General features: G+C 37.7%; 1 protein-coding gene across 3 annotated transcripts in view; it reads left to right on the forward strand.

The window, feature by feature from the left end:
* LOC131068690 (tRNA (guanine(37)-N1)-methyltransferase 1) overlaps positions 1 to 22740 on the forward strand; it is a 177564-nt gene that overhangs the window by 39033 nt on the left and 115791 nt on the right. For all 3 annotated transcript variants that reach the window (XM_058003932.2, XM_058003934.2, XM_059207537.1), the window contains 2 exons: positions 15393 to 15512; positions 15619 to 15785. In XM_058003932.2, the coding sequence (XP_057859915.2) occupies positions 15393 to 15512; positions 15619 to 15785 (287 nt within the window). The remainder of the gene's footprint in view (positions 1 to 15392; positions 15513 to 15618; positions 15786 to 22740) is intronic.

Below are 22740 nucleotides of genomic sequence, written 5' to 3' on the forward strand. Positions count from 1 at the left end.
ACTAAGAACGTAAGAGCAATGAATGACCTTTGATGAAATTCTAACTAAGTCTTGCTTTGACATCCTAGGATCATCTCCACAAGATTAGTGCGATCTTCTAAGGAAAGCTTTATGATGTTTAGATCACCGCTACAAGCATGGACACTGTCAAGTTGATGCATATCAATGAAGACGCAATAATTGAAGTTAAGCTTAAGCTGAATGATTCTAGTTGACTACGCAAGGCAAGTCTGCAATCAACAAACCGCTAGTAGTATGGATATACGAATTTCACCGCTTATCATACAAATTTCTTCCATTCACCTAATAACATGAAATCAAATTTGAGAAGTATAGAGACCATGCAAATTGTTGTATCGACCCATAGAATTCACCATTTCTTCAATGAAGTTTACAAGTCTTTTGCAACAATATCTTGGCAACAATCTTTGCCTTCTCTTTCTACTCTACTCTAACTATTTCTTACTCTCTGACTATTCACTATTAGCTAACTATTAACTATTAACTATTAACCTTTACAAATGAGGAGCAAGGGCTATATATAGAGAACCCTTTACAAACAGATGACTCTAATTGTCTTAGAATCAATGGCTAGGATTACAAGATAGAAACCCTAATTAGGGTTTGTTACAACAAACTTCCTCTAGCCAATGACAAAATTACATTCCAAGAGTGAGGACCAATAGGAAGTAGGGGTAGGTGCCTCGAAGTCTGTGTCGTCCCCGATGAGTCAAGTACATTGAATCTGGACATGCTGAGGTGGACCAATCCGACCGGAGGAATGATGATTGGGATGCCACCTTGCCTAATGCCTGGGACCTGGGTGATCCTCCTTTGTCTTGGATATGATGAATGATGTACTTCCTTTGCTTGACCAGGCTTCCTTATTGTCAAGTCTTCCTTCTCTAGTAGCATATCTCGCCCTGAAGTGCTGGCAAAGCCTTTCTTTGTCATCTTGTGGTAGAATGAGGTCTTGAGGCTAACTTTAACTCTTTGAACACCCCTAGTCTTCCAACGCTTCAAAGCACCTTGAGTCCTCCCTTTTTGCATGTGGAATGTCCTTGATGATGATGGAATGGAAGAGGTCGTCCTCATCCTCTTCCATCTGTAAAACCAACCAAAAGGTGATTAAGGACACACAATGAATTCATCTTAACATAGCATTTTCTACCTTAAATCATCAACAAGAAGACATTAAAATGAAGTTCGCTCAAGATTCTCCCCAGGGACAGGTCCTATAAGAATTTCGCTCTGGACCCTTTGGAAGGGTCAGGAGCGAAATTTGCATTCCTGGCCTAAATTCTTCTCATTTTGTGACCATGCTTGCGTAGATGCATGCCTAAGGATCCCTTTAATCTCAACCAATACCAAGTTTGAGGTAAAATTGGAGCAAGATGTGTCTTTAAGGATTTCGCTCTGGACCCTCTGGAAGGTTCAGGAGCGAAATTCTTGTTTAAGCTCAAGTTCTATCACTTCTCCACTCCAAAATGTCTTCCAAGGTAAGAATACACTATTCTCCTCTCCACCAAGGCCTGGAAATCCATCTCTTGACCTTCATCATGAGCAAATTAGGTGAAATTGAGAATTTCGCTCTGGACCCTTTGGAAGGGTCAGGAGTGAAATTCATTCTTTAGCTCAAAATCCTTACCTCTTGGACTCATAACCTATTCAAACCCATGCCTATGGCCATCTTTAAGTCCAATTCACCTTGATCATTGTCCTCGTCTAGCACAAACTTGAAGGAAAAATGACATTTTGAAAATTTCGCTCTGGACCCTTTGAAAGGGTCAGGAGCGAAATTCAAGTTTTTCACTTGATATTTCATTTCCTTCACTCCAATCTATCTTGCAAGGCGAGAATACATCACTTTTCTTACAATCATGCCATAGGGATCAAAGTTTTGGCTTCAATCAAAGGAAAAATAGGTGGTTTGAAGAATTTCGCCCTGGACCCTTTGGAAGGGTTAGGAGCGAAATTCATTTCTTGCTTGTTTTCCCTCATTCAACTCATTCCTCTCATTTTGCTCTTACTTGATTCTCACCTTTGGATCTATCTCTCAACATAACAACACTTGCTTGACCTCAAAATGGCTAAAAGGGAGAATTTCGCTAAAAACCATGGCTTGGGACAAGACCTATTTAGGATTTCGCCCTGGACCCTCTGGAAGGGTCAGGAGCGAAATCCTTGTCCTAGCCTAAAATATTCATCCTTGATGGCCAAAACCCATTCCAGGACAATCCTAGGGGCATCTCCCAACTTCTCTCACCTTGGCCTAGGCTTGAATTGACACAAACTTTGGAGGATAGAATAGGTTTTAGGATTTTCGCTCTAGACCCTTTGGAAGGGTCAAGAGCGAAATCCTTGTTTTTGCTTAATTCCTTCACATTTGTTGATTTTTAGCGACCCAAAGTAATGCCCAAAGATATCTCCAATCCTAATTCATCTTAGTCCACACTTGACTTGGCACAAAATTGAGAGAAAAGAGTGGTTTTGTGAAATTTCGCTCTGGACCCTTTGGAAGGGTCAAGAGTGAAATTTCAACTCTAGGCTTGACTCTTCATCTTTTCAACTCCAATCTTCTTTGCAAGGTAAAATTACACCACTCTTTGCCCAAGGAACAAGGTTTGGGGCCTAAACATGGAAGCAAAAGAGGTTTATCAAGAATTTCGCTCTAGACCCTTTGGAAGGGTCAGGAGCGAAATTCTTGTTCTAGGCAAAATCTTCATCTTTCAATGCGTCCAACTACCTCTCAAGGCAAGAACATACCAATCTACCCTCCAACATGCCTTGGACTCCAACACCTAGCCAAAACAAGGAAGCAAATGAGAGTTATAAGGATTTTCGCTTTGGACCCTTTGGAAGGGTCAGGAGCGAAATTCCTACTTTGGGTTGATTCTAACTACTCCGTCGCCTCAACCCAATTTTCGAAGGCAAGAACACATCAAAGTCTTTCCAACCATGCCACAAAACTCAAGAATTTGACCATCTCGAAGAAGAAAATATGAGTTTCCAAGAATTTCGCTCTAGACCCTTTGGAAGGGTCAGGAGCGAAATTTCCATTCTTGGACAAAACCCTCACTTTTCAATACTTTCAATCACTTCCTTAGGCAAGAACATGACCAATTTACCCCCACCATGTCCAAGGAACAAGGATGTTAGCCCAAACAAGGGAGAAAATAGTGTCTAAGGAGAATTTCGCTCTGGACCCTTTGGAAGGGTCAAGAGCAAAATTCACATTTAGGCTCAAATCTTGACTTCATTTCTCACATTTCTTCATCCAAACAAGCGTTTTGCCCTCAATAATGCCTGGGAATGAGTTAGTTCTAAGTTTGGGTCAAAGTAGAATGTCTTATGGAGAATTTCGCTCTGGACCCTTTGGAAAGGTCAGGAGCGAAATTGAAATTCGCTTTGGACCCTTTGGAAGGGTCAAGAGCGAAATTTGACATTTTGGTTTCTCCATTAGGATTCATATATGGAATATAACATTTTCTTATACTTTAAGTTATATTCCATATATACTGTCAGGATGTTTGAGAGTGGTTTCAGACCTCCTGGAGTTATAATGCAAAATCTAGTTTTTGGAGGATTCTTCAATTTTCCAGACTTAGTCAAATTTCAGGATTAGGATGACATTCCAGACAGCCAAATTTCAGGACATTTGAAGATCAGGATGACATTCCAGACTTCATCACTCACCAATTTGACCTAACTCAGATCTTCAAAGATGATATTCACTCACCAAGCTTCATTGACCTCCTCAAACTCAAACAAGACACAATTAGCAACAAGAGCAAAACTAGGCCTAAGGGAGACTTTCAAAGAAACCCTAACCTGGAGCACTTGCTGACTCCCCCTGGCTCAAGCAGAGCCTGCCATCCTAGTGTTCCCCCTGGCGACACTCAAAATGCAAAGGCCAATAGACAAAACCCTAAAAGACCTAGAAACAAACCCCAGAAAGCCAAAAAGTAGGGGTCCCCATTTGCAATGGGGCGATGTGTGACTACGTCACAATAGGTCTGGCCCTCAAAACATGAACTAAGATTTCCTATCAACCCTCCAAAGTGCGACCTAACATTTGTGCATTTCCGTTGCTTGAGGAAAAACATGATCTTGCCAGAATGTTGCTAAGAGGTTATCAAAGGCTTGATCTGTGGCAAGATAAGAGAGCAAATGAAGTACCAAATTAAGCAATCAATGAAGAAATCACTTCCACTTCCAATTCCACTTTCTTTGCCACCTGAAACTATTGCAAATCAGGCCTGTCTCAGACCTGAAACCTATCAAATCAGGCCTGTCTCAGACCTGAAACCTATCAAATCAGGCATATAAAAGTGAGAAATCAGACATAAATCAGGCCTGAGACACAAAATCAGACTCAAATTGATGAGAATAAAGTCAAAAGGAGAGAAATCAGACTCAAAATCAGATGTTTCATGATCACAAAATTCATTTCCAGATGTAGAAAAGGTAGTGGAAAGCTTGATTAAGTCCTTTTGCAATGTTTTGATTCAAATTATGTTTGTTCCAGGTTTGATGCAAGGGGGATGAACATACAAAAGAATGTGAAGAAGGTCAAGATTTCATGGCGTGAAAGGAACATCACTCACATGCAAGAGGGCGAATCAAGGCTTTAGGGATCAAACATAAAGCACTACAAGAGTAGGAGTCATCTACATCAAGGTGGACACAAGAAGATTCCAGGCTTGGAATGAAAGATTTCCACCTCATGAAGAAGATAATAGTATACAATGCAGATTAATGCATTCAAGGCAAGAAGGAAGGGTCAAGCATAAGCATCACAAGGTCTACATCAAATGCAGCACTAAGGCGGAATTCCCAAACAAGAAGATGAAAAGTGAGATGATCACGAAGAAATACAACCGCACACTTGTGATGAGTTACAAAGATCAAGCAGGCTAAAGCAGCACCCAATCATCACTTAGTCAATCATATTATTTCAAGCTAGGCCGTCCAGATTCAATATACTTGACTATTATTTCAAGCTAGGGCGTCCAGATTTAATTTTCATGTCGTTTAGAATGGAAGAACTTTGTGTACGATCAATGGTGAATTGTACATCCATACTACTAACACCTTGTTGATTGTAAAGTGCCTTGTGTAGTCAACTAGATCCATCTTAGCCAAGCTTAACTTCAATTATCACTCCATTGATATGTTTCATCTTGAAGGTATCTCTGCTTGTAGTGGTGATTTGAAAATCATTAGCTATCCTTAGAAGACCGCACTAGCCTTGTGAAGATGTTCGCTGCATGTCAAAGCAAAGCGTAGTTGAGTTTCATCAAAGATTGCCCATTGTTCTTATATTCCTAGGATTAGATTAGCTTTCTCAACCCTTTACCTCTTTTACTCTTTTTTTGAATCAAGTTAATTTCTACGTTCCAGCGACATTCAAGCATTCAAGATTCAATGTAAGTCCACCTTGTGTTTCCAACAGTATTGCATCACACATTGAGTCTATCCAAGGGCACGTTAAGACCAGACATTCGGAACCTTAAAGTCATCCCATTTGATCACGAAGCTTTTGTTCAAGAGGATAGAATACATAGTATTTTATTCTGTGTTGCATAAAAACACCATCAACACTTATAAAAAGCCACTTATATGTATTGGAAAATCATCACTGCATAAAACATTGAACTATTGTTCTCATCCTCCATTATTATGTGGTTGCCAAATATCTCATTGCACTGTAGTCCGTACACTTTGATCCCACATAAGTGAAATCTACTAAGAGCAGTTTCTCTAAAAAATTCAACCTTTAGATTTTTCTATCAATGACTGCATCCTGCAATCTTTGCAATTACCTTTATAATAAGTGATAATGTTATTTTTCCTACATGACAAATTACTACTACCTCTACAGAATAGTCAAAACAAGGGCCATTTATGGTATACTTAGTCTTTGAGCAGATAAGATCGAGAGGGAATGAAGAAATGGAGAAATGAGCAATTAGTGATAATTCTATTTCAGTTGCAAAAAAGAACTGAAAAAACAAAATGTCATAAGACAGATTGAATGTGTCTTAAAAAAACATAACCAATCCAACTAAGAGTGACCAATTGTTAATAAACCAATGCTATATTTGTAGAAGAAACGAGAAAAGAAATATGCTATAAGTTACTGATATATTGAACCTATGTTGGTATTCACTTGAGCTTCTTGTATATCTGGAGTTCAAAAATACATGTTAGCCAACATTTGGTGTTGCATGATATAATGTTCCTATTTGTAAATGGATTTCAAAAGATAGGCTTTGGAACCAGGTAAATCCTATTCTTGATTGGGTTATGCCATTTAATGATCATATTTTTAGAAATTCCATTTTATTTTGGGTGATATAGTAAACAATTCTGTTATTGCTTGATGGTAAAAAAAATGTAAACTAGTTTCCTTTCTATAAAATATGATATAGAGTAGAGTTATGAGGAATTGCTATATTTTCACTTTTAGAGCAAAGCTTATTCAGCAGAGATGCAACAAATTAGTTTGTGAAATGGGTTAGGATCATTCTCCCCTCATGTCAAGTGTTGTCCCAAAAAACAAATTGGCACCGGATGTCAAATCATAGCTTGGTTTTCCACTTTTTAAGGAAAACTGCATTATCTAAATCAAATAACTTATGATATCATTACATGACAGTGTCTGTCAGTGTAACCAGTTTTTCTTCCACACTTTAAAAACTGTCTTTTCTATGCTTTATGGATAATTGCTGGTGCTTCCAGTTTTATTCCCGCAACTTGGAAAACTATCATTGCTTTTTTTAGTTAACTAAGGAATATCTCTGTTTTTTCAGTTTTATTCCTGTTTTTCCTTTGTTTTTTGCGTTGATAAAGGCTTTATATATTGTAATTCATTCATTTGTAAATAAATCAATGAAACAATTTAATTCTACTTGCTCGCAATTTTTTTTGTTTGTTTTATTTTGCAGGTTTTCTTCTTATTTTCTAGCTAGATCCTACTATTGTGCGGAATAAACAAAATTTTAAATGGTATTAGAACACATGGGACCTAGGAAGAAGGAACACAAACAATCTTTTGTAGGTATTGAAGATTAGAGTTGTTAGAACAAATGGAATTTTAATTGTCTTGGGGGGTGTCTCTAAATGTCTTTTTTGTAATCATGAATTGAGATAAAGTTCCATTTATGGGGGGTTAATTATGTCTCGTGATAATTATTTTCATCCTTATGTTGTCAAGCTAACCTCAAAGAACTATGTCCTGGAAAAAAGGGATAAAGAATCACTATCTTGAGTAGGATCTACTACCCTATCTCTTTGGGCTCATTCTTGAGCCAAATGACTATGAATAAAAGATTGCATTGTTTAACAGTAATGACATGGTCTATGAACTAATATGTATTACTATTTCTGAGGATACTCTACATCACATAGAGCACACTGAGTTTCCTTTCATTGCTTGGATCATCATCCAACAGTTGTATGGAGACATTAGATCTTCATCTGAAAGTGATGTTTCAGATGAAGATCTAGGGATTATATTCAGCATTTGACTAGGCTCCTGTGGATGATATTGAGACTTTTACTGCCCCATCTTGTGTGGACATGTTGTGACCTATTTCACACGTCGCCCCATTGCAAATGGGGACCCCTTGTTTTTGCTTTTTAGGGTTTTGTCCTAGCTCAGCAATTTCATAAATCCATTTTCTTTGAGAGTTTTGAGTTAGAGTTTTGAAGTCATTCCAAGCCAAGTAAAGAAATCATGCTCAAACTCATGTTTGAACGTTGTCAAAGTGCTTAGAAGGTCTGAAGGACGAGGATCGCAATTGCTTTGGGTCATTTATGACAACTTTCTATTTTTAGGAATTTTGTTTTTTTGCTTTTTTCTAAATTTAGAAAGTTTTGTTCTTGGCACTTTTGGCCCAATCTGCAAAGCAACTTTTTTTGGCTTGCTTTTTGCTTTTTTCGTTTTTCGTTTTTTTCTGCTTTTTTGAAAGTAGGATTATGGTTTTGTTCCTCAAGTCATTTCATCACTGCCCATGTTGTTGGAATTGAAAACATTGGTCTCTAAGTGTAAAAAGCGGGGTAAAAACCCTAATTAGGGTTTTGTTCCAGAAGATCACTCCTTATGCCATATGATCAGTGCCCATGTCCTTATAATTGAAAAATTATGTCTCCAAGTGCAAAAAGCAAGGTAAAACCGTAATTAGGATTTTGTTCCTGATAATCCAGCATTGATATGGCAAACCCAAGTGTTGGACATGGTAGGTTTGAACATTGACATGGAAGATCAAGGTTCTTGGTATAAAGGTAAAAAATTCTCACAAGGAAAGAACATGGCTGATGGTGATCAAAGTTCGCCATGTCTTGACTTCCTCCAAGTCTGCCATGCCATGGAAGGGATGGCAGCTCATTCCTGAACTCCGCCTTGAACATGTCCAACATACTACCAAGTTTGCTTTGGTATGAAGTCTTCCAAGTCCGCCCAAGAGGTTTGGAAGTTGAAGTGGCAAAGAAAGGATGAACTCCGCCCAAGCATACCTATCTAGGCACATAAAGCAACATGTCCAACTCTTATGAACTCTGCCCAAGCACATGGAAACATGGCCAAAGACATATGAAGTCCGCCTTAGCTTGCTAACCTCTAAATTCGCCATGTGGAAAAGCAAAACAAAGTCAACAAAGGCATAAGAGGTAAAAGCAAAATAAAGGGATGTGTTCGATAGCATGATGTTAGCGTGGCATAAAGCACTTGGAGTTTGTCAAGACAAAGATGAAAAGCAAGACAAGGCAAAGCATTGTCTTAAAGCAATCAAAGCTCGCCAAAGAAGAAAGCAAGAAGTAAAGAATGGCAAAGAGCTTTCAAAGTCCACCAAGACATGGAAAAGAAAGATTAAAACACTTAACATGTCCAATATGGAATAAAGCAAAGCTAAAGAAAGTTGGCATGATGTCTTCCGAGTCTGCCCCAAGGAGATGTCTAAGCTTCTTCAAACTCCGCCCTCTTCTTGATGAAAATATGGTTAAGACCAAGCATAGTCCGCTAGCTATATAGAAAAAGGTTAAAACAAAACAAAGCTGGCACACAAGTGTCCAAGTCCGCTAGGCATGGAAAAAGATTAAAACACACATAAAGACATGGCAAAGACCAAGGAGACTATCAAAGTTCACCAAAGAGAATTGTCCAAACAACTTGGACGACATAGCAAGAAGCAAGACATTGGCTAGGCACACTTCGAAGAGGAAATCAAAATTTTCCAAGATAAAAACACAAGTTGGCAAGACTTAGACATTCCAAATTTGCCTAGGCATAAATGGAATTTGTGAAGATGCCTAAGCCAGATGAAAATTTGCCCATGCCATGGTGAAAGACAAAAATTGGCTAAAGGAAAAATATTTTGACAAAAAATTGCACATGAAATCAAGGGTCAATCAATGAACGGGTTGGAAAATAAACTTGACACATCAAATATTTTTTTTAATTTTCCAACATAGAATTATTTTTGAAGGGAAAATAATTTCACCACTTGGAAAGATTTTCGAAAATTCAAGAATTTTGGAATTTGGAAGAAAGTTCTAGAAGATTCCTTGCTTTTTAGCTAAGGATGGAATTTTGAGACAGATAAAACTTTCCATTTTGGAAAGATTTAAAACATAAAAACACAAAAAAATAATAAAAAATTAGAAAAAAACAAAAAAACACAAAAATGAAGCTTCTAAGTTTAAAATCCTTAAACTCTATATATTTTTAACCAGTCACTTTCAAAATTCATTATTTAGGTTGGAAATTTGGAGAGCAATTGAGAAGAAGTTTTCTCTCTCAGATTTTTTTAAGGAGTAAAATTTTCTCTGTGTTGAAACACAAGAACAAAGTGCTTTTTCTGATTTTAAGACAATTTTCAGAATTAAAGGTGAATTTCAGTCACAAAGAGCAATTTCAATGATCCAAAATCTGAATTTGACCGAATTCTTCTATTATTCTGTCTTATTTCTCTCACAATTCATCAATTTCTAGACCAAATTCTTAACTTTTAGTCTCCTTTTTCGCAGAAATTCTGCTTTTCGACAAGCTGAGAGTGAAATTTTCAAGTAAAAAAGTCTGAAAATCAGAATTAAAATTAGCAAGTTGTCTTCAAAATAATATTGATTTTTCATGTGTTATGCAGGTTAATGACCACCAAAGGAGTGCCTTCCAGAAAAACACCAATGAAGTTTGCCAGTAAAGGTGTACACCCAGAATCCAAGATCAAATCTAAATGGAAGAATGCCACAGACACTGACCTTGGACTTGTGGATTTAGAAGAATTCAAAAAGAGAATGTACGGTCATGATGGATACCTACCGACACCCATTGCTCGTTGGATGATGAGAAATGGCATCATCCAGGCAGTTGGATTTCCATCAGCTAAAGAATGTGCTGAGTTGATAGTTGAGTGTGCTATTCATTACAATGCACAATCGAGGGAGATCATTCCACCCGATGTCAGGGTTTTAGCATCTTTCAGAGTTAGCCATTCAAGAGACGTTTGGAATTCCAAACTACAATAAAACCTCCTACAAGACTAAAGAAGATACCAAGAGGATCTATGATAACCAGTTTGAATTCTGTGCGGAAAATATTAACAAGTCATGGTTGGAAAATAAAAGACCCAAAGGGAAAGTGCCAAAGAATCTGTTGTGCCCATACTTCAAAGAGGAATATGGCGATATCATCCTACTGCTGAATAGGGTAATGGGCAGCCCTCAGGGAGCACCATTCGAGACGTGGATGTACTATTTCATTGATGAAATTACCTTGGGAGTCAAGATGTTCAATTGGTCTCGCATAATCAACAACAATCTTCATGAACAGTTGATAAATTTGGAGAAGACAAAGTCATTCTACATGAGCTCCTACATTATCTACTCATTGGCCAAAAATTTTAAATATTCCGGACTCATCTGCAAAGGCATAGTTGGCAATGGAGAAAATGAAGTCAAGTCTTATGATTGTTACCCACAGCTACAACTCAAGGAGAAGAGCCATTTCAAGCGAGTGAATGATGCATTCCTAATGTATATCTCAAGGACACTACAAGGAGGAATTCACCAGAGGCCGTCTCCTGAAGCTAAAAGTCTAATCGGCAAGTATGGATCCTAGTTTATCCAATTTCCGAAATTTACATACATAAGAATTCAAGGTTTCGATGGTTGTCCCTACCGACTTCCGATCTATCCAACTAGCAGGATGGTCCTACATGAAGTTCTTAGACAACTGGAAACATATCAGAGCTTCAAAAGAATAAGGTAGAAGGCATCTATATCCTTTCTGTTCTTTATTGGAAATATGGAGGAATCTTGTCCGACAGCACAGGCAACTGGAAGTGCCAAACTAGAAATGCAATGGTATCCTTTCACATTCCACCGGTCCAGAGCTAACTATGATCCTTACAACAATATTGGATCAGTGAATGGAGAAAGATTCAGAAATAGGGTGGACATAGAGGATTTTTGGGTAAATGCTACAGATGAGTTTGACATCAAGAAAAGATTATGGTCCAGACTGCCAGTAAGCTTGATCAAAACGACTGAACCTTTCCTTGTGCTGGATCAGTTGGAAGATAATGTAGAATATATTCAGCCTAGCTTTGATGAGCATGCACCTCTCTCTCTATCAAATGGTCAGAACTAGAGCATGCAGACTGGACCACCTTGATGCAACCAATTATGAAATATTCAAGGTAGTGGGTTGATCAACAGAGTCATAGATTAAGACGGAGAAATATAACCTTGACTTATGACCTGATGGGTGAAGCAGAAGAATGCTCTTCAAATGCAGAGGCATCTCAAAGTGCTAGGCCAATTGAAAGTGCTAAAAGATAAGGGAAGGCAGTTGTGAATGAAGGACTTGCTCAGAAGAAACAGAGGCTAGAAAAATCTCGTTCTGCCACATTAGCAAACATAAATGACATATTGACCATTGATGAGTCATTGGCAGAGATGGAAATTCCTTCCCCAATTCATGAAGAAAACGTAGAGTCAATTCATCAAGAAGATGAGCAGCCTCCGTCTCCTATCGGCACATAAGTATTGGAGTCGGACAATGAATTGATGTTGAGGAAGGTGAATTTTAAGAAGAAATGATTTCCGCCCTTCGGGGTATCACATGTGAAGAAGGCAATCAGGAAGTGGAAGGCATTGAACAGCCCACTGTTCCTGATTGGCTGAAGGAAAGATTGAAAGTAAAGACACAAGAAATAGAAGTTCAAGAAGAGGATGATATAGCAGATTTCTTGGCCAGATTAGAACAGGTTGCCACAAAGAAGCCAGCCATAAGGTTTTCCACCATCCAGAGAGATGAAGTCGGCTGCAGGACAGTGCGAATTGCTGTGCCAAAGGTGGACAAGGCAAAGGGAGATATTGGTCCCCATGAATATGAAATCACTACAATTAATTTAGGACCAACTACCAAGAAGCAGGAAACTGAAAGCTTGGATAATTCAGTTGCTTCCATGAAGGCAAGACTGGACAAGGAAGTAGAAAAGAAGAAGGAATATAAGAAAGAAGTTGAGCGCCTAAGGGATTATATTCAGCATTTGACTAAGCCGCTTGATCAAGCAAATCCAAAAACTCCTCCACTCTTGAATTCACAGGAAATAGTCATAAATTTTGAGGAAGAAGTAGCGACGGCTAGGGAAACTAAAGAATGGATGGAAAGCACAAGTAAAGAGGCAACCACATTTGTGGAAAGGTTAGCATTAACATATGGACAAACCTCCTCTTTACTCTCTAGGATTGCAAGCATGGCGGAAGCATGGGTTGACCTTCAAGATATTCAAGACAGAATTGTCCCATGCCTTAGATAATTGAAAGGAGTTTTGAAGCAAAAACTAATTGATGGAAATATAATTGAAGCAGGAGTTGCATATGACTTCAACAGTTGGCATTGGACATTGGTTGCATGCAATGAAGTCTTGGAGAGAGTGAAGCAGATGCTGAGAGAGCTGAGGAGTAGATCAAAGAAATTCAAGACAAGGTTTACCTTGTAGCTGCAAAGGTACTTGAAAAGGAAACTATCCGAGAGAAGGATACGAAGTTGGAAAATCTAAAGACTAAGACGCAAGAGATCTTCACCATTGGACCAGTCTTGAAGTAGAATCTGACTAAGGCATCAAACCTCCTGTCCATTAGAGATGGTTTCCAAAAACATGAATTAGATCGGGAAATCACTTTTGCTGCATGTGCAGATGATTTGGAAGGATTAGAATTCAGAGTCAGTGTGCTGCCACATGTCACGATGGAAGAGGTTGATCAGATCGTGTCCAAGTTCATTGAACATTCTGCCTCTCAACAGGAGAATGGGGTGCAATCCTAAAAGATAGCACCTTGTGCCATTTGTCTTACATGCATTGGATATTAATTTTATTTTGGGAAACCCTAATTAGGGTTAGGTTGTCTTAATCTCGACCGTTAATCTTAGATTGATCTCAGCCATTCATTTGTTTTCAAAAACTCTATATAATCTAATTCTCTCATTTCATTCAGTGTGGAGAGATTTATGAAATTGTTGCGTAGAGCTACTTGAATAATAAAAAGTTCATTATTAGTATTGTTTTGAAGTCTTATTGTTATCAAGTGGTTGCATGGTTGCATATTTTCTTCAACATTTAGAATAGATTTGCTTTGAGTAATTTGTTTTGAAGTTGTTAGATGAATGAATGATTGATAGTTTAGATTGGTGAAACTTTTTCTTATACTTTCTTTGGATGTATGGTTTTCTTTCAATGTGTAAAGTTAGCCTGAGCTTTTGATGTGGATGCTTAACTTCTATTTTGAGTAATATTGTTCAATTGTTGGTATTATTCATAAGTGTGAAAATCTTGAGCACAACCTTAGAAGATTGCACATGCTTTGCGTAGTTGTCCTAAGCGTGGTGAAACAAAGTGTCGTTTATTGGTTTCACCCAGTCTACACTGTCTCTTGAGTTCTTAGCAGTAGTTAGAATTCCTAAACCCTTATCCTTTTCATCTTTTTTTTGAAATCCCAAACCAGAAAATCTAAAAACAAAGAGCATTTATTGATAAATTTGCCTAAGTCCAGCTTGTGAATGATACTAGTTGAAGCGTAAGTCCCTTTGTGTATTACCAACATATCGCAACACCCATTGAACTTGTCCACACATCAAGACCCAACAAAAGAAACCTTGGAATTGCCATATGATCTTCTCGCAATCTTAACATAAGTGGTGATTTTTCAAGAGAGAATAGAGTGTCATTGGACATTTTATTTTGTGTTCAGTGAATGATAAAACACACACCAATAGGACACGACTGTTGCTTCTATAGAGTTTAGAGTTGCTTCATTGAAAGCTTCCAACGATTCTTTGTAGCAAGATCATTTGTGTCTTTTGGATTCGGTTCATTGGGACCCATTTCTACCAAACGTTGCATCCTTGTTTGTAGAGTCCCACATTGTCGACTTGGAGGACGCCATTGATGATCTTTATATTCTCTTTTCTAAAACCTCCTATTGAGTTGATTCATCTTCTTTTGATATTATGGGCGCATCTTCAGGCCCTCTTGTTCTCTCTTTGCTTCTGTTTGCTTCTATCATGTCAGTACCAGATTCTCATTAGTCTAGCGATCACCATACATCCATGGTCATTGTATCTGAATCTTCTATGGTAATCTTAACAGCATTTGTCACACTTTGGCCAACCAAGCAGTTTTCAGAGACATCATCATACTTTTGGATTCCATTTCCAACCAATTCCTATCAAGAATGGGAAACATTCCTGCATTTGTATTTGGTTTTGTTTCTTCCCAAGGGTAGGAGTGTTGTTCGATGATTGTGGACCATCTTCTACATATAAAACGTCTTTTCACTTTCACTTTCTGTGAGACCTTCTTGGGGTGAAGGACACTTCAACATAGTGCTGGCATGCATAGCTAGTGTCTATTTTAAGAGGATGTTTGTTCCCACTGGGTTTTCCCTCTTTCTTCTTTCCTATCCTTAGGCTTTTGTCTCCTTAGTTAGACTTAAGGGGAGGTGTTAGCGTAACCAGTTTTTCTTCCACGCTTTATAAACTGTTTTATCCATGCTTTATGGATAATTGCTGCTGCTTCCAGTTTTATTCTTGTGACTTGGAAAAACTGTCATTGCTTGGTTTTTTAAGCTAACTAAGGAATATCTCTGTTTTTTCAGTTTTATTCCTATTTTTCCTTTGTTTTTTGCTTTGACAAAGGCTTTATATATTGTAATTCATTCATTTGTGAATAAACCAATGAAACAATTTTATTCTACTTGCTCTCAAATTCTTTTCTCTGTTCTGCAGGGTTTCTTCTTATTTTCTAGCTAGATCCTACTGTATTGTGCAGGATTAGATAAAATTTTACAGTGTCCAGTCTTTAATCAGATTATATCATCTTTTTCAGGTCTTACAGGAATTGCTTCCAAAGGGAATGGTTGTACCAACTGCATTTGAACTTGTTGGCCATATCATACATTTGAACTTGAGAACCGAGCACCTGCCATATCGCCATTTGATTGCACAGGTCTGTGATTGATAACTCCTCTTATGGCATTATTATGTGATTCAATATTTATTTATTAACATTGGCCATCGATAATACATATTTCCTGGTTGTTTTCATTTTGCAGGTAGTGTTTGACAAAAATAAGCCAAAGATACAAACAGTTGTCAACAAGATTGAAGCAATACAAAATGATTACCGAACAATGGAACTTGAAGTGCTTGCTGGAAAAAATTCTCTTGTAACATCAGTGATAGAAAATGAACTTTGTTTCCATGTTGATCTTGGCACTGTGTATGTTTTATCTCTTGGTCCCAAAATTCCTACTATGTTCTTTTATCAGTTGACATAGTCTTGGTCAGTGTATTTCCATTACCTTTTAAATAATAAAAAAACATCTTGAGATGATTAACTAAAACAACATTAATGTTGAAGTGATGATGATTATGTATATGATGGAATATTTCTTGTTTGAATTCTCAAAAAGTTACGTTTGTTGAATTCTTAAGGATGAGTGTCAATGAGCTATTATATGATCTTAATGGATTGTACATTGTTACATATGTAAATGCATTGATTATATGTTGTCAAATGATATGATTCAAGTGCTGAAAGAAAATGGTCTTTCAAAGCGTAGGGCCATATTCAAACCCCAAGAGACATGATAAGGAGTTAAAATTGGCTAAATGCTGCATTGAACACGCTGGTTGTGGCATACCACAGTGGACAAGGACAGTTGTGGCATAGTGGGTGAATTGGATGGAAGATATACCCCATTGGTTGGTGCCTCAGGCATCTACGCTAAAGGTTAACCTAAAAGGGCTAATTCACCAGATTTTAAAAAAATGCATCGATGGTAGGCTATCAGCCTAGATACTTGATGAGGTTGGGGGCCTAACTGAGATAGTAAGTTGCAACATTTTTAAAACCTTATAGATGTTTTGGGATTGACATATAGATTCATGCGCTATAGACTAATGATTTCTGATTGATAACTTTTTTTATTATTTATTTTAAAGATGTAACCATTTGATTATCCAATATATTTAGAAATGCTGCTAATACCAAACAACACATTAGTGTATGGTGGGTTTCATTGTGTCATAACATTCGCTACACTTGATATCATAGCTACAAGAAACACAACGACAACAAGACACCTCATATAATAAGGGCTTGAAACCTATAGGCAATGCGAGTGTCACTGCTGCTGCTCACTGCGTTGGAGTACAAAGGTACCAACAACAAATGTGTTGTAGGGCTGTCACACAACTATTACAGTGTCCTGTTGTGGACATCCAAATGACCTAGGGTTTGGTGAAGGAAGGGTTGACAGAGAAGGGTGAGACCTTTAAGTAAGTGAGTCATGGCATTAGCATTTTTGATCTGCATGAGAGTGAGTTAGAGACTAACAATGTCGGCTGGATCTGGTACTGTTGCTGTTTATAATAGAATGTGACCCTCCCATGTCCACTTCTATATTGTTGATGGCTATTTTGTTTCCACTTTAGCTGTCTTTTTTAACAATTCTGCTTTCCCAAGGACTGGGGCTATCCAACCTTCAAGACAATTCCATCCTTAGTAGGCTTAGTTTGTTTCACCTTTTGAAAGTGTCAACGCTTCCTGCTTCAGGCTAGAATTCCACAGCTAAATCATCACATGAAAAAGCAATACTCAAGATCACCAAAGATGTGGCTGCTGTCTGAATATTGCACTGCCATCTTTAAATGATTTTCATTGATGTACTAGGAAGATCCTTACGTAATTAACAGACAAGAAACTCTGTTTGCAGTATCTAGCTCAAGGCACAAAAAAGAAAAAAATGATTGCAAAACTTAAAATGAGTTTACACGAAACGTGTGGGTCAACCTAAGTATTAAACATCCTGCAAACAAAGATTGCCTATCTTGTGAAAAACAAACTAAGCCCATCTTCATTCAAGTGCATAAAACAATACTGTAAAGAAGTATATTAGGTTCTATTGACCAATTTGGCCTTCTTTAAGTCAACGATGTCAAAAGTATTCTTATTGTCTTTGAACAAGATATACACACTAGAAATAATTAGCTATACAATGTTATTAATATCCTCCAAATAATCTTTCCCACTGTGATGAATAGCTGCTAAAACATATTTAGCAGGAAACAGTAGCAAGCTATATCTTTTCTTATCTGCAACTTGTAAAACACACTTTCTCATCATGTTTCCATTTTGAGGATTTGGTAAGTTGTAACTTTGCTTGATATGTTAGAATATCTTTAGGGTCACACTAACTAGTACTTATTAAAGAAGGAATCACTCCAAATATGCCTGTTGCAAGAGGACAAACTATTGTTCACGAAGATTGTCTAATCAGACTCATTTTTGAGCTCACTTCTACACCTGCAAATTGTGGCAACATGGAAAGTTCTGTTAATATGGGATGATGCTTCCATAGAGCATTATTTGGAGTTGGCAATTTCCTTCTATTTTGGTTAAGTCTAATTTGACTGAAGAAATGGGATAGAAAATACTGAAAATGAAAGGGGTGATGTGCTAGAGCCTGGAATAGAGTTCTTCACTTACTTAGAGGTTGCACAAAATGTAATAGTCAACATATTCTAAATAAGCATAGTTATACCAATGCACAAGACAATCAAACTTTCATTGACCATAACAAGGAAGGATATAGAGATATAGAGAATTACAACAATTGCATTCATCAATCCAAATTCTTGCATAGTTACACGCTACAAAAGACCAACAAAATTTTGGACACATGACCAAAGGCTACTCTAAAGCGTACAAATGAAAAAGCTAGAGAAAATGTTTTTCATACAAGGTTCCCAAAGTATGGGTTTGCAAATTTGAATCTCCCCTAAAAATCAGTTCGAATCTCTTATTTTACAAAGCAAAAGAAGCAAAAATTTGAAAATACCATAGGCAGTTAATGCCTTATTGATCATGTATGAATTGTTCACTCATTGTGGTGCTGCACATTGGAGATGTCCAATTTGAACTCCTACTTGATTTAACCTCCACTTGATGTAGGTAATCGCTTGAATTTATGATTGTAATGGTTAAATGGAGAAATAATTACATACTTGAACTACATCTTTAATGCCCATGCATGCACTCTTGATTTCATGTGAATTTCAAAAACATTTTTGTGGATCAATCTGCTTTCAATTTCCTGCAATATTTTCTTGATTGATTATGGGCCAAAGCTATCATGCATTTCACTTTTTCTTGACCTTTGTGGGATGTTGATCAAAGAATCAAATAGTTGCCATGGCCTTTACCTAACAACAATTTTGATTTCTTTTGGGTTGGGCATGGACAATCAGATCTTGGAAGATCAATGATAGTAATTATATTTGGAGTCTTTACCAAAATCCTTTCAAACATTTGTGAGTTGTCAATCAAAGAATCTAATGGTTACTTTTGCATCTACTTGCCATTGCTTCTAAGAATCTTCAATATCCCCACAAGCAATTGGATCAACAAGATGTACTACCTATGAATTTGTTGATTATTTGTGCTGTAGTAGCATAATGATGTAGAAGCATCCAAGGTAGGCATATGGTATGCTTTGACAAAGTAAGAAGATTCAAATTGCAATGCTATTATAATAGTGATTTTGGTATGGTCAAATGCATATTGATGGAAATGTAAAACCTTAGAGGGGACGGGCAAATGCGTTTTTGGGATGGCAGGGGACGGGGAGATGCGTTTTTGGGATGGTGATTTTGTTTGCCAGTTTTGGGGATGGCTAGGTGTTGATGTGTCTTTTGTACATGACCAAACACAAAATAAAATACCTAGAGGTATCTTATCCTCTCTTGAATAAAGCCCCCCGAATGCTGAAGATATCGCAGAAGGATCAATCGGAGAAACTCCAAGGTTCTGTTATGTAGGTTCTCTACTTGTGTATAAGCACCAATGGTCGTTGTGTTTGCTGTTTTACAAGGGGCCTTACGTACTTTTTGGGAAAGCTTGTTCTTGCAACTACTTTTCAATGAGGAAACTGAATTCTCCTAATACTAACTGATGTTTCAAAAAGGCAAAAGATAAGGGTTTTAAGGAGGCTATACTAAACTAATCCTAGGAATGACTAAATGAGGATTGGTCTTGATAAAACTCTACCAATTTCAGTATTGCCAAAAGATTACAACTCTACTGGAATTGGTGCGATCTTCTAAGGGGATTCAATGATTTTCTAAAAATCAATGGGATAGATACTATCACTAAGATACATATCAATATCTTCAACAATGACTGAACTCTTAAACAATCTTAATATCTCCAGTTGACCACACAAGGCGTGCTTACAATCAGTAAGAAGCTAGTGGTTTGGACTATGAGTTTTATCAAAGATCAAACACAACATTTGTCCTTCAATCTAATTCTAAAACTTAAGTACTATCTCTATTAAGAGTGATTCAAGAAGATAAACAACCATGAAGATAGCCACAAGGATTGCAATAAAACACCATAACATCAATATTTTATTGATCTCATAGCAAAATAAAACAACAATTGTTTAACTTTCTCTCTTCACTACTTGTTTCTCTGTTGCTAACAATTTCAATCTTATTTCTCTTTTCTCTGACTCTAACCCTTTAAAATGAATTGAGTGAGGGGTTATATAGCACTCTCAAATACAATGAACGACTTGGATCTAAAGAAGATCAAAGGCTCAAATTTTGACACCTAAACCCTGATTAGGGTTTGTTACAAAAAGAACCCCATTTAGATAAACATTATCAATCCATAGCCAATAGAAATTGGCACAAATAATGAGGAAACATAGCCCAATGGGAATAAAGTTGCCCAATCATCTTACAACAACTTCTCATCTAGAATTTTGTTTTCTTTTCTATGCTCTTTTCTGGCATATTCAATGAATCTGGACGTAATCCCCTCAATCTCAGCAATGGGAATCTCATGCAAGTTCTTCATTCGCTCTTTCAGGTGAAGGACTTGATCAAAAGCTGCGAGAAGAGTCATCTCCCATCCAGGCTCTAGCTCTTTTGTCTTTTCGATCAGGAACATAGTAACATACATCTTATCTCGCTGCTTTTCTATGACCATGTTCTCCTCTTTGCAAAAAATAATCTTGATCCTATCTTCCAATTCTTGGACATCTACATTTGTCTCGATCTCTATCCTTTTGTCAAGGATTGTACACAATACATCAAACACCTTATCCTAAATAGGGTGGATAGTGCCTTCAACTCGGCTGCATCTGTTATTGATGTCTTCGAAAAGAACTTCCTTCATTTGGAGCAAAGTTGACCATTGCAGAAGGTTATGGGTTCCTCCCTCCATTATCTTTTCTTGTGCTAAAATCTGTCTGGGCGTCCTTCTTATCACTTGTAAGACCGGGATGACTATGTCTTTAGTGTGAGTGAATGCATCCACGGTTATCAATAGATCATGAATGATTTCAAGGACTTGGATAGCCTTGTGGACTGTCTTCATCATTCTTGTTACAAATTCCATGGCTACCTTGTAAGATTCATCAATCCATGAACTCATAAGTTGGGCTAAGTTCTTCATCCTCTCTGCCTCATTTATTGATTCAGGAGGAAGTGCATGCAAAGGTGATATTGCTGGATCCTGTCGCCTTAATGGTTGATTGAGGTGGCTAAAATAATTCCTCCAAGCACTAACCTCCCTTTCTAGCTTCTTATTCTTTTCCATTTCTTCTTTGAGTTTGTCATTAAGTGCTCTCATTGAATCAGTTGCTTCTTCCATGGCTTGCTCGGAGGTAAGTGGACCAAGATCAAATGTCTCTAAATCATATTCCTCTGCCATAATCTCATCCTCATACTTGTCCACTACTGGTGTGGCTACCTATATCTTCTTGGATCCTGCATCATCTCTAATTACCTTTGACATCTTTGTAGCCTTCTTCTTGGGAATTTCCTATGAGACTTTCCAAGTCAAATACTTGTTCTTCCTCTTCAACCACAACTACCCTCGTCAGTCTTTCTTTTAGCCAATCTGGAATGGAAGACTTTCTTTCCCTTACCTGTATTTCCTTAGGCAGAGGTCTATCGTCTCTGAAAGGAGATGTTGCTTCATCATCATTTTTTTCTTCTTGTTGTTCATTAGCACCAACCTGGAGAGATTGTCTTGATGAGTGTTGAGGTGTTCGTCCTTTGCCTTGTTTATCATTCTGCACTATGGATTCCATAGACTCATCAATTTCATACACTATCTCTCTTTGATCCTCTCCTTAACTTATCTTTTTTTCATGTCTAGAAGACGTACTCGGTGGACGATCAGGATTCACCTTTTGTTTCTTCTTGGAAGGTTCTCTCTTCTCAGGTCCTTATTTTCTCTTCAACCCTTTGGAATGAGAAGTATTTTCACTCACACTTGCTTCTCCTTCTTCTGTTCTTGTTTCTAGGGTGAATGCCATGGCTATATTCTGCTCCTTCAATTTTTGATGTTGTACGTCCACCCATCTGCGAGTGCAATTCAAAACAGGATCCATCAATGCTCTTAGATCTGCAACTCCTTGCTCATTCCAATCTATCTTCACTTCTTTATCTTCCTTCTCATAGGACGATTGGAGATATCTACCACTGTCTTGGGCTTGATCGACTACTCTATAAACCTTACATTTCCGGATAAGATCCAAGGGTAATCTAGAATGCATCTTTCTTTTCACCTCTACATCATCTTAGACATTCATCCAGAAGTCCTCCACTTGAAACTCATGTTTGTACTTCTTCCCAATTGTCTCTTCCATATGACCATGAGGATCGAAATTCTCTCTTGAGGCAAAGGATGTGAATGAATACAGAGATAATTCCTTTTCTGCGTCTTCTGCGGCTTGAGAATTAGGACACACTTCAATTGAATTTCCTAGTAAAATAGGTACGGGGATACCATTTCCATGCTTATGTCTTGATGCTTTAGCATAAGCGGCCAACTGTCTAGTCACTTCCAGTAGTATTATTCTGTCTGTAGGATATCTCGGTAACATGTAGGGAGGTGAAGGACATCCATGGACCCTGATGTAGGTGAATTTTGGAAATTGAATAAACCATGCAACATGTTTCTTCACGAGCTCCCGTGCCTCCGAAGACAGTTGGTGGTGAATCCCTCCTTGCAATTTCCTAGTGATATACATTGTGAAGGTGTCATTGAATAGCTTGTAGTCATTCCTTGGCGGATGATGCAGTTGAACATAAGAATCACATGCTCTTATTTCTTCGGGTCCCCTCCCAACAACTCCTCTGTGTGGTAGCCCTGC

This window comes from Cryptomeria japonica, chromosome 6, assembly GCF_030272615.1.
Source record: "Cryptomeria japonica chromosome 6, Sugi_1.0, whole genome shotgun sequence".
NCBI lineage: Eukaryota > Viridiplantae > Streptophyta > Pinopsida > Cupressales > Cupressaceae > Cryptomeria > Cryptomeria japonica.